The sequence below is a fragment of the Cystoisospora suis genome (genome assembly GCF_002600585.1).
Source record: "Cystoisospora suis strain Wien I chromosome Unknown contig_613, whole genome shotgun sequence".
Classification (NCBI taxonomy): Eukaryota; Apicomplexa; class Conoidasida; order Eucoccidiorida; family Sarcocystidae; genus Cystoisospora; species Cystoisospora suis.
Window position 1 is genome coordinate 47,291 of NW_027153414.1, and position 18,737 is coordinate 66,027.

General features: G+C 53.6%; 3 protein-coding genes across 3 annotated transcripts; 2 read left to right on the forward strand and 1 right to left on the reverse strand.

The window, feature by feature from the left end:
• Positions 1–3,441: 3,441 nt before the first annotated feature.
• CSUI_001531 (gnat family protein) lies at positions 3,442–7,081 on the reverse strand. Its single transcript, XM_068061737.1, has 3 exons — positions 5,804–7,081; positions 4,908–5,063; positions 3,442–4,231 (listed from the first exon to the last, which is right to left on the reverse strand). Exons 1-3 carry the CDS (start codon positions 6,075–6,077, stop codon positions 3,909–3,911), a joined length of 753 nt encoding a protein of 250 aa, XP_067926287.1. The 5' UTR covers positions 6,078–7,081; the 3' UTR covers positions 3,442–3,908.
• Positions 7,082–10,017: 2,936 nt separating this feature from the next.
• CSUI_001532 (srs domain-containing protein) lies at positions 10,018–11,857 on the forward strand. Its single transcript, XM_068061738.1, has 2 exons — positions 10,018–10,722; positions 10,945–11,857. Exons 1-2 carry the CDS (start codon positions 10,110–10,112, stop codon positions 11,406–11,408), a joined length of 1,077 nt encoding a protein of 358 aa, XP_067926288.1. The 5' UTR covers positions 10,018–10,109; the 3' UTR covers positions 11,409–11,857.
• Positions 11,858–16,197: 4,340 nt separating this feature from the next.
• CSUI_001533 (sag-related sequence srs53f) lies at positions 16,198–18,241 on the forward strand (the record flags this gene model as incomplete). Its single annotated transcript, XM_068061739.1, has 2 exons — positions 16,198–17,528; positions 17,787–18,241. The coding sequence occupies exons 1-2, from the start codon at positions 16,982–16,984 to the stop codon at positions 18,239–18,241; spliced, it is 1,002 nt and encodes a 333-aa protein (XP_067926289.1). The 5' UTR covers positions 16,198–16,981.
• Positions 18,242–18,737: the final 496 nt, after the last annotated feature.

The window sequence follows — 18,737 nt, forward strand, 5'->3', positions numbered from 1 at the left end:
AGGAGGAGAACCGGAAGGATTGTCCTCAAGAGACGGTGCCGGGTTTGTAAGTGGTGACGAGATCGTAGCTGCCTTCGTTCCGTCTTCAGATCTCGGACTTCCGTCCGCGCAAGGAGCATCGACCCTGGTCGTTCTAGAAGCTACAGATGACCAGGATACAAGCCCTCTACAGAATGGAATGGAAGTACAGCGGTCAGCTCCGTCCCGGTATCCTCCTTTGTCTTTAAGTCCCGATGTCGCTGAAAGCTTAGAGCCTGGAGAGCTCGTCCCCAACCACCTGTTCAACGTCGCACACTCCTCCTCTCCCTTCCCTCACAAAGTATCCGCTCTTGGCAGGAGTGACTCAACTCCCAGTCCTACTTTGCGGCCACCTTCCTCCCTTGTGCCCTCATCCTCGAGTCCGGGATTCGTGTATCCTCTTCCCCCCCGGGAGCGGACACCCCAGTCACATGCTGCGCCCTCTCCTTACATGCAGGCACTGTCAGAGCTTCCGGTGGACCAGAGTGAGGTACTTGATCTATCTCCAACGTCTCCTGCTCCAGTTTCCATGCAGGCCACACTGGCTGGTGTGACCCCACTTCCGTTGTCTCACTTGCCTTCTGCCGTCGTCCCCACAATCCGAGCGGTTTCCGCAGATTTGTCGCCTCTCTCTCTGCCATTCTCCTCATCCGAAAGACACAATTCAGACGATCGCAGCCCGTCCACTCCGACATCAGCGAAATACGCTGAGACAGCTGAAGCAAGACACTGCACCCCGTCCATATGCCCGGAAGGAAGCCTGCAAGACTACAATGGCTCGCCCGCCCGGCTAAATGCGTCGAATCCATTCGGGATTGCATCTCCCACAGCGTGTTACTCTGGGCTTTCTCCTCAGGGCGACCCTGCTTCGCTTCGCTCTCCACAAGCCAGGTCTCCGGCACTTTCTCCTGCGGTATCCCGTGTCCCTAGTCGCCACCAGCTTTCACCCTTTCCTTCCGCCTCAGCTTTAAGCCGTACGTTCGGATCTAGAGAAAACAGCGTGCCACGTGGTGTCGCCAGTCCTGAGAAACGCCCTGTCACACTGCGGGAGGAATCACCTCCCCAGTCCACTGTTGAACGGGGAAAGCCCTTAGTATTCAGTGTTGCTCCTCCTTTTGCTCCGGTCACCGGAAGAGTGTCGCCTGGCAAGCGGTTGCCGTTTTCCCACCCCGGACAACCACAGTCTTCTCGGTCCCCCTCTCCCAGTTCACCTACGTCGATGTTCCCTCCCAGGCGTGCTCCGCATCAGCAGAAAGACCATCCCCCTTTAAAGAAGAATAGGAAAAGCCCTTCCTCTCCGCAGCCACCTTTCGCACTCTCGTCGACCCGCCAGTCACCACGTGAGGATTCGCCCTCGCGGCAAGAGCCCCCCCAGTGGCAGATACCTCACCTCCCTTTGCCCCTGCCTCCTGGATATCCGACGGAAACAGCTGCACGCGCTGTGGCGACATACAACCGTCCCAGTGCTTCTTGTAGCGTCTGTTCGCCGGTTAGCAGGGCGTCAGATTCCTCCCTTGGCCGAAAAGGCGCAAGCCCAAGGAGCAGTCCCCGTACTCCAAGGAGTCCCAAGTTAAGAGAGTGTAGTCCCGGTTCACGAGGCAGAGCCAGAGCCGGTCCGTCTCCACGTGAACGAGAGCCATTTAACACCTGTTTAGATGGCAGCCCCACGTCACGCTACAGGGGACCCCAGGCGGCATCCTCAAACAGATACTCCTCGGCGAACTCTCCCGCAGACAGGGAAGAGCTGTTTTTGCATTCAGGGCAGATCGTAGTACCTCCCGGAGGCGTGACCTTAAAGCCCGTGAATACCAGACCAGAGCATTCTATCGTACATCCACTCGTAACAGATGATTCTATAGCCGAGCTCAGCTTACCTTTGGCTGCAACCAGTTGCATTGCACAGTTGACGGAGCTTCAGCGAAGCCCGGTTTAGTTGAGGAATCCATTCAGAGATAGTTACGCTGTTCTCACCCTCAGCGTTCACGGGGGTGGACAAATCGGAAACATCACGACTGCAGCAAGTCGCTGGCGCCCAGTCCGGTGCAGCACTCGGTTGCCGCGAGAGCCCTCAGAGCGAGCAGCATCCAGCCGTACTGCTTAAAGGCTGGATAAATGGAGGCGGAAAGCCGTGTTGTGGGCAGTTACCGGATCGCCCAGGAGTGAGCGCGGTTGGTTCACGGTGACTACCGCCGATCTTCGGCTCTCATGGTGCCTCCTCTCCCGACATGTTTGCAGTCTGTGTGTGGACGTGTACGAAGGGGCAGCAGAACGCATTTTTACGCAATACTTCAACAATGTTTCCTTAGTCTGAAGCTGAAAAAAAGGCGCTGATCCGATTTTTCTCCACTCGCGCGGCCACTCCCGCCCACCGAGCCTGACCGCTTTCCCGTAAGCCACATTTTTTTCTGACTGCTGCTTTCCTGATAGCAACGGGCACACCGCTTCAGTGAAGACGAGTATGCTGCAGGGTTGGTCGCGCACGTGATTTCTGGGGTTTTTCACCTTCCAAGGCAACGTGAGTGACGGGCACTCCAGCAAGTTCGCCTCGGCCCGGTAGTGGAGAGCCACCGAGGTTTTTGACTGCGGCTCGGCACCAGCAACAAAGAAGGGGTGCGGAACGGACTTACAGGAGATCAGAAAACGTCGCTGTCTCACCAAGATTCTTTCCCGAAGAAAGCACGTGCTTTTGCTGCCAGAGGAAGGTTGCACTACTGCGTTGGTTCGAGGGAACACTATTGCTGATGCCACTACGTCTACCCAGTAGAAAGAACTTTCATATCCCCGGTACACAGCAGGCACTAATAACATGAAGATCAAATCCAGCTGCTGCGGCTAGGCCTCCTGCTCCTACCTACACTCCATTCCCTAGACGTCTCACGGACTAGACAGTTGAGCTGTGCCCTAAAATCTGGTGACTTAAGTCGCCACCGCACTGGCTGGTGTCGACAATTCACAACGAAATCCAAAGCGGTCGCAGGGTTCTTTCTGAAGAAATTATGTAGCGACTGGTTCGTGAAACATGCCGCTAGCGCGATAATTCAGGGACTACTGCTAAGTCAAATGCTTCGATATCAGCGGGTTTTCCTGTTACCCTTGAAGACTCTACCGACGAGCTCTGAAATCAAAGCTGTGCGATATGTCTACCGCAGACCCACAACAAAATCCCGAACGAGTACACATGTGGCACAGCAGTAACGTGTGGAATTGTGAAACTTCCGATTTCTACTCGAATCCAATCCTACGAGCAGAGTCTGGAAAGCTGCTTGTGTGCCACTTGAAAAACTGATTTCCTAGGACACGAGGACACGCGAAATGCTTTCGCCGAAGTTCACGAAATAGACGCCGTGATAGGAACAGCAACGTCGGAAGCGCAGAGCGATTCAAGATAACAAGAGGCCTCCGTCATCGCCAGATTTAACAAGTTCACCGACTTGGGACACCCACAGCGCGCACCTCGACAGTACTCCCAATGTCCTTCTCTCCATATATACAGATAGCTAGGAGGAGCGTATGTATATACCGAGGCGCAGTTTGGTTCCAAGGTAACATCCACCCAAATCCCGCTGTCCTGGCCCCGAATCCTTCCTCCGGACGGCACCTTTCTGTGGTCAAAACGACGGGGGGCCGGAGACCAAAACCGACAAAAAATCTGAGTGAAGATGTCTCCGGTGTGCTTACTCTGTGTGTGCACATAGCACTTGAGATATCGTTGGGAGGGTACAAGAAAGGAAGTTTGTCTCACCAGGCAAGAAAGGACTTCAACAGAACGCCCCGTGCGAAGAACAACTCAGATCACGCTGACTCTACAGAATCCGTGCTTCTCTCTCATTGAGAGCCACGCTACCTTTCACCTGTGTAGCTGAGTTCTGCCTCCCGATGTCTTCCACCTCTTAGTTTTCAGGGACCGCGGGAGAGGCTGACGGCACCAAGTTATGTAGGGTCACATCGTAGTCATCCGAAGCCGTGCTTCTAGCTAGCTTGGGATCCGCGTATGCCCATGGTAGAGGAGTACGTAGAATGTAAGCCGAGGTGGGGGTGATATCCGTATAATAGTCTTCCTCTATGCCTTCGTTCACAAAGCCTCGTTTTTCATAAAACTCCACAGCGTAAGGGTTCGATGTCCATACATGCATGTAGCAGTCGCTGAGCTCGATGCCTCCTGGTTGAGGTCCCTCAGATGCACGAGAAAGAATGTAGGAGAGAAGACGCGATGCTGAGCGACAAACGGCACACATCACAGACTCAGACAACGCATGCACCGAGCACGTTTATCCAAACAAAACTAAAAATACCTCCATCGTTATTTGCCTTCTTTCCTGTGCTTACTACCCATGAGAGGCCGACAGGCGAGAAAGCTCGTCTTCATTTCGCGTGCTCTCTCGGGGATTCCCTCTGCCGTCCTGTGTTAGGATTGCCCTAGCAACCATTTCTGAAGAAACCACTACTGCTGGCTGAGACAACCAAATGAAAAAGTGTCAACAACAAGCGTCGCAGGCTCCATACATATCCACATGTATGTTACTCGGGTAATGCGCGGATGGAGAATCCTTTCATTGGACAGACAGACCAGGGCTGCTATACTCACGCGCGGCGTCACCGCTAATTATCTAAACTCTGTATGCCGCTCAGCGTACTTACAGATACACATCGAAACCATGGAACTTTCTTGATGAAAGACTAGAAGACTGGCTGAACTACTTCGATAAGTAGCACTCTACTGCTTCTCTCCTCTTCCTCCTCATCAGTTAGCAAAGCCAAAGCAAGCTAGTCGTGCGTGACAACCCCCTGACTACCTCACACTCGAGCAACACAGACGCTTCATAATACATAAATAGGGGTTGAAAGACTACTAGATCTCGCTCACTATTCCAGAGCAACTGATTACTTACCAACACCATACCGCCTGTAAGGCTTAAGCACAGAGAGAGTCATGATATACAGTCGATGCTTCTTCTTTTGATTCTTCACCTCGTTCTCCCCTTGAGCTGGTACGGGAGCCTCCACGCGACAGCAAATGGCCCCGACCATGATATCTCCAAGGTATGCTGAGGACATTCAACAGGTAGAAATTCACACGGACAGAAGAGTCCATGACGAGCTACAGAAGACAAGAGAGGGAGAGAAAAGAAAGATATGCGTGGAAAGGTAGTATACTGCCAGAAGGGAGCTTGGAGGGGACACAGAAAGAAACAGGCAGAGTTTTAAGAGAAGAAAGAGGCGGAGTCCGGCGGGTTCACAGACAGTCGATATGTAGGCCTCGCTACTTGATTGAAGAGCACGGAAACTCCTGATAAGGGTGGATCGGTCTTGTCCCTATGTAAGCCAAGTGATGTATCGGCGTACAACATCATTTTTACGGACATGGCTCTGGAAGAATCTACAGGTAGGTAGATCGTAACTATACACCAAGGCAGAGAGATCAGACGAAGAAAGAATAGGGGATCAGGATTTAAGCTCTGTCGCTACAGTATGAAGTCGAGGTCGACGGGTTAGGGAAAAGAAGCTCCACTAAGTAGGAAAGAGAAGAAAGAGGTTATACGCGCGGAAAAACCAAGCGACTCTCTTTGTAGTGAATATCTCTTCGAAGAGATCCCCTATATGCAAACCTAAACTAGATACGAAATCGCCCGTGTTCTCTTTTTCATGGCCGTCACTCTAGCATGCTGATTCTGCAGAAGGTGAGAGAAGACGGGTTCTCATGGTGAAAGTAATGCAGAGAATGTGTTATTACAAGACTAGACAGGTGATAGGTAGGCAGAATGTGGGGCGGTGGTATCCTTCTTACCAAGCCGAGAGAAATGGCTGTGCCTTGGGAGGTGTTCATACAGCTGATCTCCATAGCCGACAGGCAATGTAGCTTTATGAAGCTGTTTGATTTGCATGACATTATGGCGTGTGAGCTGTCCTAATCCAAAACACGCAGGAGGATCAGGAAACTTCTTTGAAGTGGAAAGAACGACTTCATTGTTGGTAGTCTCACTGGTTTTCTGTGCTGACTGCGAGGCAGGAGAAGAAGCTTCTTCTCCTCCTTTCTTCTCCTCGTGTGCCAGTTTCCCCATGGCGAAGGACAGTAAGCACGGGTCTTGTACAAAGTAGAAGAGAGACAGAAACGGGTAGAAAGAACAAAAAGAAAAGGAAGAAAACTGAGAACGTCTCTGAGCAGGAAACAGGATTCGAGAGAGAGAACAGAAGAAAAAGAGATAGTCGGGTGACCTTGAAACGAGGAGAAACCGAACCAGCCGCACGACTTTTTCTGGAACTTGAGGTCAGGCAGTTGGTCAGCGAGTGGGACAGAAAACAGAGTAAGGGTGGCTGAAAATCAGTAGAAATGAAGAAAACTCGCCAATACTCAAAGGTACGGCGGCAATGACACCCAAGAAAAGCAACGACTGCAATGTCTCAGTGCTAGACTGTCATGGCTCCCAACCTAAAACAGAGGGACAGAGAAAGCAGGGAGACGGCCTCTTATTGTATTAGCGGAGAATACGTCTCTCCAGGTGTAAAGACACACAAATCACCAAGAGACGGCACACCTTGCAACACGGAAGCTAGACAAGAGCTAAACGGAGACGGCGATGAGACGGATGAAAAGGAGTTTGGAAACAAAGAAAATGAAACTGCAGATGTACCTCCTACGCTATCCAGTGTGTGGTTGTTACACCTCTCGAAAAATCCGGATTTCTTAAGTGAGAGCAAATACTCTCGCAGTTTTGAGTTGCATGTACACAGAATGGTATGTCAACAGCCTCAAACGCATGCGGGTTTCGTGGGTGGGGTGGGGGTCGATTTCTAACAGTAAAGACAAGCACGAGCTGTAGCCACACTGACTGAGAAAGCCTGCACCCAGGGAGAAACTAAGGACTGACGTACACGTGAGAAAAAAGTGAACTTGCAAAAGACACACAAGAGTCCTTTCGGGGACTCAAGCTATTTATGCGAAAAGTAGCCCTCCTGCTCTTCGCAGGGGATCGTAAGCACGGCTCAGCGAGATGGAGGCAGATTAGAGAGAAAGAAAGCACCACCAGATGAAAGAAAAAGAACAGCCGGGACGGAAAACAAAAGGCCCTGGGGAGAGAATCAATGAGAAGAAGAACTGAAACAGAAAGAGCGCGTGCAAGAGAAGTTACACAGAGCCTTTAGATTACAGTCCCCAGACGCATGCTCTACGGAACTGCATGTGCGTAAACGAAAGAATATCGAGGGCGCGGCGGCTAAAAACCCTCCCTACTCTCTCTCCTTCTACATCGCCATACAAGCAGCAGCCAACACGGCTGGGGCAAATTTCGCGATGAACAAGAGCAGTCGATGAGTTTCCCCTTGTTTGGGTGTTTATCGAAGTGAAGCTACAGACGCTCTTTTCCTGCTCCGCTGCGTATGTCGTCGCTCCCTAGTGTTCCGCAGCAAGGTATTCCGGTCTCTAAGACGTTCGTGGTCTTCTGTTTCCTTGTCAGCAACTACTGCGAAGAGCCTCCCTCCGAAAAAGGTGCCTTAGAAAAATAAGACCAATCCAGGCACGTAACGGCAGGAAGGCCAAGCGGAATAAGAGAAAGGTGCTTTATATTCTGTGTGTCGGCAGCAATACGAGTAGCAGCACTCGCACAGGCCTATGAAGGGTTCCAGGTGTGGGTGCTGCGCCCCAGAATCTGCTATATGTTCTTACGGTCTCAGTGCACATTACGAAACCAGGGAACGGACAGCACACGAAGACAGACAGTTGGAGAAAGGAGAGAGAATGGCTGAGTGTTTTCCAGGAATTCTTCCAGGCGGTGGAGAAAGTACGAGGTCTCACTTTTGTAGTAAGGTCTGGGCCCGGCGGAGTGACTCCATTCCGTCTTTTGGATACAACTCTGCATACCGCCCCTCCAGACTGGCTGGAAGCCTGGTCGCCCAGTTAGTCAGTCAGGGGTGCGACTATGTTAGGGCCGTTGCCTGGTTCAGTTTCTTGGTGCAGCCCCTTGTGTCTACAGCTGACATGGGAAGAGTTGGTGTTTGTTGTACCAAGCGGCTTCGGTGGAAGCGGCCTTGTGAGGGAATTATGCAGGAAGAAAGTAACAAGGGAACAGTTCACGTGCCGCAATGGGATGGACCAATGGATTTAGGGCAGTAGCCACGTAGGCACTCTGGAGAGCGTCGTACACACACGAGACAACCGAATGCTTATGCACTGTTCTCGTCACCGAAGTTCTGAACAAACAGAGAGCTCGGGATGTTGGGACCAAACACAAGCCTGGGCAACGGAACCACGGAAAACTCAAGCAGTTCGCTCATCGGGGGGCGGGGTTGCACAAGGTCTACTACCTAGTTTATCCCTACCCTAGGAAGCTGTACTCTATTTCTTACCGCGCTGGTAAACAGACTTTTCACCACCAGACTCCCCGCCAATCCATGTTACAAGCAGCTTCTTCCAAGGACAAGTTCCTGGTTCATCCTGAAATCTGTTAGTCTTTCCATCCAGAGTCCCCCTTAGTACATCCGGAACTCCCTTCGGTAAGGGAAGTGTCGACAGTTCTGTATTGCGTATAACGCCCAACGACACCACCAAATCTGCGAGTATCGATACACCACAAAAAACGTATGTTTCATTCTTCCGCGCCAATGACTGCAACCAATCACTGACACATTCACTCATCATAAGTTTCCTACACCCGGCGCTAGAGGTGCAGAGCAGCTTCAATAACGAAGCCGGAACAAGGTAGTCGCCGGCGAACCAGCAGTCGAAGAAGATATTCTCCTCTGCGCAGGGGTGCGCTAGGTCTGAAGCTTTGTGCTACCGAACACAGTGGAAAAACTCATGCTAGACCCTTCCATCAGCTGGCTACTCGTGGCTACTCCATCCCAGTAATCTAGCGCACCCCTGCGCAAAGAAGAATATCTTCTTCGACTGCTGGTTCGCCGGCGAGTACCTTGTTTCGGCTTCGTTATTGAAGCTGCTCTGTTCTTGGAAGGGACCAGTAACTCGGCTTCCACCGCAGCTATGCACATTCCTCTAGCTTACTTCGTATCGTATGAAGCCATACAAAGAATCACTCCAGCCTGAACCGGCGCGTATCAATCGTGATGTCACCCGTGGCTACCTGCAGACCGGTTATAGAAAGTCGGCCTGAAGTATGGGGTTTTCTATTCCTGCTTCAGTATTTAAGGGTCCAGAGCGCAATCAGTTTGTTGGCAGGGTCTAGTATTAGTTTTTCCACTGTGTTCGGTAGCACAAAGCCTCAGATTGGGCCGGGCATGACAGAGACTCGCCGCATGCGTTTGAGCACAAGCTCGCAGAGCTCCGGATCTGTAATGTCAAGCCAGCTCTGTCTCGCCACATAGGTACCACATTGGTGACTGCCGAGAGTTTCTTTGAGTAATGTGAGAGAAGTGGCGTGGACACCGTGCAATGGCTTCTCCACCGAATCTACTCTGCTAGAAAACCTTAACACACGCTCCCTTGCTGCGAGTATTGATCCCACAGTGTGCACATACATAGCTAAGCAGAAATGCAGTTATACATTTCTGGATCGTTGAAATCTTGGAGCGGATACTGCAGACAAAAGCGGAGTGGGCAGTAACTGCTCCAGCTGCGAGGGCATTTTCTTTTCCCCTCGGCTTGGAGCGGTCTGGCTTTCTTCTCATCTGTCACCACTGAGGTGATGGTATGGCTCAGGCAGAAAGGCACACCAAAGGTGTATACTTTTGTTCTGCTTTTTGTTGCGGGGGAGCAGTTTGTCGCAAAGCGTCATCAAGAGCTAGGCTTGGAATACACAAACATAGTTATTCACTTTCTGCAAGGGACGTCTGTTCTTCCCCAAGACGGCGACACCCATTTCGTAGTACGCAAAGCCCAGCGGCGCTCTTCAGTCTGTATCAATGAAATCCAAGTCGCCCCGCGGTTGCTGAGCCAGCACACCTGTCAGGGTCGCGGTCGCGCGACGGAGGCGGACGCTGGCCGGGACGACCGTGTCTTGACTGCCCGTGTCTTGCGTCGTCTGAGCAGGTTCCAGTACATCCTGTCGAGCTGACCTTTCCAACGCGGTCAGCCTCCCCAGGAAAACCAATTATGGCGAGGAAGACCGTTCAGCGTCGGCCAGACTGTCTTGGTTGGCAACATGACTCGTCTGTTTCTCGTATCATGCACCATCGTCGCTTCGTTCGCGCTGGGTGCTTCCGGCGTAGTATCGAACGCAGTGCCAGAGAAAGTCGTGAGTCCTCCCCATGCCGATGACGACAGGCGGGCCAGCGGCGAAAGCGAAGTCGGCGGCAAGGAAAATGCCATTCAGGGATCTCCGGACGGTAATCCCCTAACCGCAGCCACCCCGGGAGTCGATTCGCAAGTGAGGAACCAGCCGGCTAACAAGGCTTGCGATCCCAGTTCTCGGGATCCAAACCAGCCCGGCGAATTATCCGTAACCATCGGAGAGTACACGCTGCAGGCAACGTTTACGTGCGGGGACGCGAAAAACAAGATTACTCCGGACTGCGGAACAACACCTCAACCGACGTGCTGTCCAGACAGCACTTGCACATCTGCTACAACGCTTATCAGCGATGCCATCGGCGCAGCCGGGAAAATAGCCAAAGACGACTCTGGGACTTACACGGTTACTCTGGAGAGGATGCCAGAGCAACGACGAAAAGAGATGTTCTTCAAGTGCGAGGACGCAGCCGTTCCGCAGAAGACGTGTATGGTGAAAGTGACGATACCTGCCAGCCCTGCCGAGAGTAAGCGCTTACCGTCGTAGCAGTCTTTTCCTGATACGAAAGACCTCTATGTCACACTGTCCAGAGACAGCAGCGTACCACTTGCTCCCCGAGACTTGCGCAGCTGCCCGCTAGGTACGGTTAGTGGATATAGAGTGTATGCAGCCCAGCCGTCAAGCGCCTCTGTCAACAACCGCACACCTGTCTGCGCAGCATTGCTCCGTCGGTGTTTCTTACTTTCAGATGAGTGCACTGTTGCGAAGGATATACAGCTCAAGATCTCAGAAGCTACTCTAAGCGCGTCATTCGTGTGCAAAGGGCCGCAAGGGACGACGCTGCAGTCTCTGCGTGTTGGGGAATGTGTTCCTGAGAAGGATATCCAAGCCCTCATACCTGGATCTCAGCTTCCGGGGTCGCAGACAAGCGCAGACGGCTCGTACACAGTTACACTTCCCAGCCTACCTGCCGCCCCTCTCAAAATGTGCTACGCGTGCGTTTATCCGGAACCGAAGCTTGCGAACAATTCCGAAGACACCAAGAGACCGTCCCTGAGGCCATGCTACATCCTTATTCTGGTCGACGCGGATCCCCGGAAGACTACATCCACTACGACGCAATCTACGTCGGGCGTGCAATCCGCAGCAAGTACTGCGATCGGGTTTTTGGTTGCGGCCTTGACTGTTGCAGTCAGCGCTGTAGGAGTATAGCAGCGATTCCAGTTTTTTTTTTCACCTTCGCTCGTGGAGCGAGGGCTTCTAGGGTGCACCCAACTCAGCTAAGCTGCACCTCGTATTGCTACGGGAGAAAGACGGTGAGTCCCCGCTCTGCTGTTGCCGCAGTGCGGTCCCGTTTCCCTGCTGCTATATCACTGTTGAGTGGACTCCAGGCACACTGGAGGCCAAGGGCTCGTGGACCACTCTTGCGGTCCCGATGCGCGAGGGCCCCGTAGCCTTCCTTTCTATGGTAGACAGAGGCATTTCCAGGGTAGCGGGCCGACGCTATGCCGGTACAGGGCGCGCGTTGGCCAGATAGCGCTTCCCTTGTAACACGGAGTGAAGGTGCCCTGCGTGAGTATATCCCTTTGGCTTTTTTTTTTCTGTCGTCTTGCTTCCTGAAGCGCTGCAATGACGCATGTGTATTGTCAAGTCATCCCGGACGGGACGATATGTCCGCTGAATGTGTACAGCGTTGTCAATCGCACTGGAAACATTGTTACTCCGTTGGTGATCGCCATCATAGGCGTACCCAGCTGCAAGGACGAATAGTGCAGTGTTGCGGGGATACTGGATTGAACACTCCCCCCTGTCCTTCCCGCTTTGAGGTGGGAGAACCCCCCGTCGCGTATCCAGTGTTGCGGGGCGCTTTCCCAGCGTCGGCGACCCTTCAGATATAGCCGTTATGCGACATGCAGGCCAGGAGGACGAGCAAACCGTCGAACCCGACTGTGCTCGACTTGTCGACCGGATCAGCCTAGTGGATATGTAGTGACAGCCCCACCGATGCTCGGAGTAACCATATGGCTACCCATGCAAACAGTCAAATGCGAAAAGCACGAGGGCGAGTGCACGATTGGGCTTCCTGGTTGAGCAATCCGAGGTGGCTTGTAGGGGCGCGTCAGCTAGTGCTGCAGTACTGTCTTCTTGAACTCGGCTTGCGGACGGAGGACTCGTGTCCCAGCTGGATGCTCAGATGTGGGGTGCAAGAGCAGGCTCGGGGTCAAGCGGGGCCAGTGACAGGCCAGCTTGAAGGGTGTCCGCGTCGCTGATTTGGGCCGCAGTACAGACGGGAAGTACCGCGCGTCTCCACCTTGCGCAGCTCTCACACCCTGTATTCCGGCCATAGAGCGTTTGGTGCGCGGCGGGTTCCTATGGATGCCGTGTCAAGCACGCTATTTTTCGAGCACGCCCCAGCAGAATCCAGGCTTTCTCTGTGAATCTGTCACCTCTTCTGAAGTGCTCACCTCACTCCTACAGTAGATGCACTGCTGCGCCAGCTGAAAAACTGCATACAGATAGGGGCATTGCCCTTTTCTCTGTGAAACCTGCTGAGTAGACGCACGAGGGCACCTTTTGAGCTTAGTCGGGCTGCGCGTTGAGAGGATGGGAAGGCGGCGGTCTCTCTGTGTAAAACCTCGAAACACTTCCCTGCTCGCCGTAACCTAAGAGCCTTATTGTCCCCGGTAACTTGCCAGGCGTCAGTTTCTAAAAAGTCGTCAGCGACATTCCGCCGAACCCTTCCGCAAGAACTTGCCACGGGCACCCGTGGGAGAACTCCGGTGAACAACTGGAAGTGAGAAGACCGCCATGTCAGCCGGCCCCGGGAAGAACTCACACTTGGTAAATGCCTGTGTCAAAAAGATAAGGGGGAGACGACCGAGGACAAGATGGCCACTGCAAGGAGATGCGGTTCCACCAGGGAGTGAAAGGAAGGAGAAAAGTGCGGCCGCATCGCTTCTGACTGAAAACAGACGTGAATGATTTCAGGGACTCCTACCCACCCACCGAGAAAGTACACCGCCGCATCGCTCAACTCAGGATAACAGGGGGGCGTGCGGGAGCATCATGAGCTACAACTGAACATCCTGAGGCGCCGGCATGAGGTAGTGCTTGCCAGCGGCAAGAAGGTAACAGAGTCTCCCAGCCTTGCAGGAAAAAGCCAAGGAGCGCGCTCTCTTTCTGTTCCCTTACCGTATGAATGAGGTCTCTGCGCTCCTTAAGAAAACTGTGGTGGTGTCGTTTTAGGAATCCGTGGAGTTGTCAAAGTCTCAGGGGGAAGCAAAAGCGACACTGTAGTCGAGACCGATCTCGGACTGAACCTACGCAGCCTGTTGTCAGGACAAGAGCCTGCGGAAGGCGCCAGAAGCTCGAAAGTACCAAGTACTCACCACCAAATGACCACGTGTTAAACGCTGCGGACTTTGTATCTTTGGTATTTATTTTGAAGACAAGAAGTCTGGGCCGCTCCTGCACTACTTGAGAAGTTGTCCGGACGGAACGCCCAACGGTGTTTACGGCCGGATGAGGGGCGGTCTTTGAACGTGTATCATCTTCCTACCTGTCTCAGCGCAAGACCGGCGCATACTGCTGCCACACCGCGCCGTCTCGATGCAGGGAAGGCGAACAAGAAATGCGCTGTCTCGAATTGTCAGGCTCGCCGCGACTTCCCCGTTTCTGTGCAGCTCCGTGATTCTGAGATGGGGCCGTGTGATTCACAGGACCCATCTGCGCCGCTACCCAACGCCCACTGGGATCGTTCCTGCCCCGGAAACATCTGTTGACATGTTACAAGCTTCTGCGTAAAAGCATCTGCACAGCAGCTATTCGGCCCTCAAGAAAAACCTCGCAAAGCCGGTTAGACGTCCTTGAAGCCTTCCTCAGGAATACTACCGAAGTGACCAGTAGCAGTCAAATCTAGAATTCGCTACATTTGAACCTCAACTCATACATGACGAGTGGGGCTGTCAAACAGTTTTGAGGCAGCCGGCCTAGACGATGTAATTGTCTTGCGGTCAGCATGACTGTAGTCCACCTTATATGGTGCCTTTTGCTGTACAGCCTCGAAAATTCCCTGGTTCTTTGTTCGCCGTGGCTGGAGGCCTCATTCTGATCAAAGGATTTCTTCACTTCCAGTGGTAGGCGGCAGCACCCAAGGACAATAACCAAGAACGCTCGACGTCGCCTCAACTTCCACTCGGCCGAGATCGCTTCAGGGAAGTTTTTCAAGGTGCTGTATCCGCATGCGTACTCCTCGGAAAGACTGCACTCCGTGATATGCCGCGGCGGTCTCGAAGAAGCTGCCTGGGTTCGTGGTCGGCATTTGTAGCGGAAAACTTCATGCGCATGAGGGTCCGGTGCCGTTTCAGCTGGGCCGGAGAAGATTTTCTTCCGTGTCCAGTGAGCCGAGCTGAGTGTCCTCGGACTGCTCATGATGGCTTTTCCACAGCCGTCGTCCGGCTTTGCAGCTACCGCGGCTGCGCTTCACATATCCCTGACCGTAGCGAGGCAATCTTCATGATCATCGGTCCAGTGCCTCATTTGCAACTTGAGGCCCGACAGCCCTGTGCAAAAGTCCTTGTCAATTCCAAGACGCCTCCATGGCATGCCAAGCGTACCACGACATCCCTATCCGTCCTCGCGCTACACGTCGATTCAGGTCGGGGTAAACCTGAGTACTGAGTGACCACAACCTCGCAACATCAGCTGCCGGCGTCCACGCTTCTCAGGAGGCTTCGCTGTGGCGGAAGACTGCTCTCACCCATCCGATCGGGGTTGACTGCGCGAGGTAGTCCCGCTCCGCGGTTGCAGTCACCGTCGGCTTCTCAGAAGGCTTATCCCACGTCTGAAGTGGCTAGACGTGCTGGAAGGGGTCCGGACGCACCGAATAGCGGCTTCTGGAAGTTCATGGAGAAACCTGTCCCAGCACGCTAACTGCATTAGCTGCTAACACTTTCGTGGGGAGAGGGACTGATGACTGAAGGACGGCCTTGCAGAATGCCGTCAGCCATTATCAGCTGGAAGGCCTTCACACTGTCGGCGGGTACAGGTGCGAACCCGACAGTCCGACTCAGACACAGCGAGTCGACCTTACACAGGACACGGAATCTGTTAACGCCAGTCCACTAGGAAAAACCGGGACACTCGGCAAAAACGTTAGAAGGCGGCTGGCCTTCTTCACGACTGTAGGAAAGCCCGTCTGGACTGAGGCTGTGCTCGGCAACCAGACCGGGGCCGGACACCGCGCCGGCCGCGGTGGCGAGTTAAGACACTGCCCTCTTTTGGACCCACATGGGAGCGCCAGTTCTCGAAAACTCCTTCTCGATATGTTGCTTTTTGTGATCGCCGGTGCGAGATCCTGCGAGGCGTTCCTGGATTAGAGTACCCTATTTCGCGGTCTTTCCGTGTCCCGTCTTGGGAGGTGGAAGGACACCGCGGCCTGCTGCTTCGCGCTTCGTGTCCAACTTCTTGATGCTAGTTTCGGCCCGACTGCGACTGTCCGGAGGCAAGCGAGCTTCGCGAGGCACCGGGGCCTATGAACCTTTGTATGCCTCTGGCACCCGACGAAGATGCGAAGCCACTACAAAATAAGAAACCGAGAGGCAAATCGAGTCCGGGGCACTGCAGGCTTGCACCCCCGGGCTGTGTAGGGAGATGCCTTTACTCCGAGTCATTCTACTGGATCACCTCTGGTGATAACTCTTATCGCCTCCCGCGGGCCAAATACCAGGGAGCGCACAGGCCCGTCGTGACGCTGCAACTAAGCAGCGGACTCCCTACTGTGTCAAGCGACTTCGCGTGTACGGAACAGTTCAAGAAAACGCGAGGTAAACCCATTTCTTATATGCACGGGCCTACACCCGGGGTGCAACAAAACGCTTTACTTGAGGGACTGCCTTGAGTATGAGCTCGGTACCGCAGCGAAAACAAGTCATTCAGCTTTCTTCACCGCGACTGGGCTGTCGCCCTGGCTAGCCTTCGCGGTTCTGTTTACCCGGTGTCGCCGCACCACACGCATTCGGAGGTTGTTCCGCTTCCTGCGCTTGGTCTGCGGAACTTCTGATGGACGTCGACCTGGAGACTAAATCTTGTAGCAGCGTTTGGCGTATGCTTTTCTGCATACAAAAGTGTGAAGTGGGATGAAACCCCTGGTATCCGAGTTGGCCTGCCGGAGCAAGTATACTTCGGCCCCGGGACAGTTTCTGACCGCATGCACCGTCCTCGCTTTCGCCGCTGGCGTCCATCAAGCGGCCCGTGGGTCGCGCTGCTGGAAAACAGTAACAAATGAATGGTGTTCTCTGGAGTACGAGCGGAAAAAAGACTGTCCAAAGACTCCCGTCTGATGTCAGAGGACGGCCGGGACGGTATAAAAGTGCGCGGATGCTTAGGGTTACGCACCGGCCACCGCCGTAACTTGAGCCGGCAGGGACCATCTAGTCAGAGTGAATTTGCTGTGGTGTGTGGCGCTGATGGCGTAGCCTCTTGTGTCTTGTGGACTCTGACTTCTTCCAGCTGGCCACACAAGCAAGCTGTTCCTGTATCCGCGGCTTGTCCACTGATTGCCAGCCGATACCTGGTATCTTCGTTTGAGAAAAACTACCACCACGAGCAAGGCGAGCTCCGACTGAGGGGACAACAGCTTATTGTAGGAAGCTTGCCCCGACGAACGCCAACTTCCTTGGCTGTGGCGCTTTCCAACCACTTCGAATTCTGCCAGGCGGAAAGAGAACTTGCAGAGGGGTCGCTATGTGGCCACGCGGTAAGCTGTTGAGAAGAGTTTGTGCATAATGGACCGCTATATCGTCTGGTGTGCCATTATCGCCGTGGCGGTGACAGTGCCCGTTGCTGAGCCAAGCGACCTGCCAGAGCCATCCTTGAGCGGGCCGAACATCGGTGAGGTGGGCACGAGCGAGGTGGAAGTGGGAGTGAATGAGAGGCGCCTTCTGCAAGAAGAGCCAGCCGAAGTGGACTGCATCCCCCAAGATAAAAGCAGCTCGCCGGCGGCGCCGAAGACTGTAACCATTGGCGAGTACACCTACCAAGCGAGAATCAACTGTGGGAGTGCTGCGAACGCTAAGCTGGATCCTCCCGCCGACGATCCGAAAAATCCTGCCAGGGACTGTTACCCGGATGCAACCTGCGCTAAGCCGACAGACATAGCTAAAATACTTGGCGGAGTGGGAGGGACGGTCGTGAAGAATCCCCAGTCTGGTAAATATATAGTCACTCTCGACACCATTTGGAACCGCAAAAAGGTGCTCTACTACAAGTGCAAAGAGGGCGATACCAAGGAGTGTTTGGTGGCGGTGAAGCTGCCTCCGGTACCTAAGGAAAGTAAGTCTGTGCTGCTCGTATCAAACATCGTCAGTTGCAGAAGGAGAAACCGTTCTGGGAATACAGCTGCGCCTCAAAGACCAGTCCGCGGGTACGCACCGGGACTACTCCCCGTGAGCCGTGCGCAGCTGCACACCGCAGATGCGCAGGAAACCCGGTCGGCTTGGAGGTCAAGTCGAATACTTTGTCGTCCCCGCGAAAAATGTATCGGCGAGCACATACTGCGCGCCAGTTGTTCTGCTCGTGTTTGTGTTGCAGATAAGTGCATTCTTTACAAGCAAATAGAGCTCAAGATCACGGAGTCGCAGAAGTCAGTGAACTTCATATGCGAAGAACCAGGACTGCTGGAACCAGTGGAGCCTGTCAAGAACGTGTACGATGGGCGAACGTGCGGTGACGTTATGGCGCTGAGCAGCCTGGTGCCAACATCCAGGCTTGAAAACCAGGCAACACCAGATGGTACCCTTTATACACTTTCTGTTGACAAGCTCCCGGCAACTGCAGTGAAGTTGTGCTACGTCTGCAAGTTCCCGGAACCCGCGGATCCGAAGACACCAACGCTTACCTACCCGAGAAGAGTGCCGTGCCCTGTGCTGATTGATGTCGAAGCGACAACAGAAACCCCGACAGGAAAGTCTGTTGGCTCTACAACGTTAGCCTCCGGTGTTGTTGCGGCATCTACCCTTGCCTTAATCACCACCGTGGAAATGTAATACAGAAGCGAGGACTTATTTTTCATCGCTTCTTTCAACTGGACGTTGACAGTATGCGTCAAGTGTCCATGTACATCTTGATGAATCAACAAGATTCAGCGATCTTACGGGTAGCTGGCGGAGCACTCCCCTGACCTACTCGGTTTCTTTTGCTTTCTTCCTTTCTGAAGCTTCTTGCCTTGTTGCACTGGACAGTTACGGGCTCTCATCTCTGCTCAGGCATGACGTAAGCGTGGGCTGGATCTCAGGAGGCAGTTTCTTACTCTTTGGTCCTATCGTAGCACGAAGTACTACTGGGCCGAACGTGGCACCGTGATTCCGTAGACGGCGACCATTGCTTCACGAGCACATGCTGGTCCGTATAACATCAAGCAGGCAACTGCCGATGCCACCTGCTGTACACAAACGCCAGCTAGAGACAATCCGGTTGCGGTCCACTGATCGCGGCGGTCAGCCACCGCAGAGTTCGCCCGGCGTCGAAAGACCCGTTAGCACG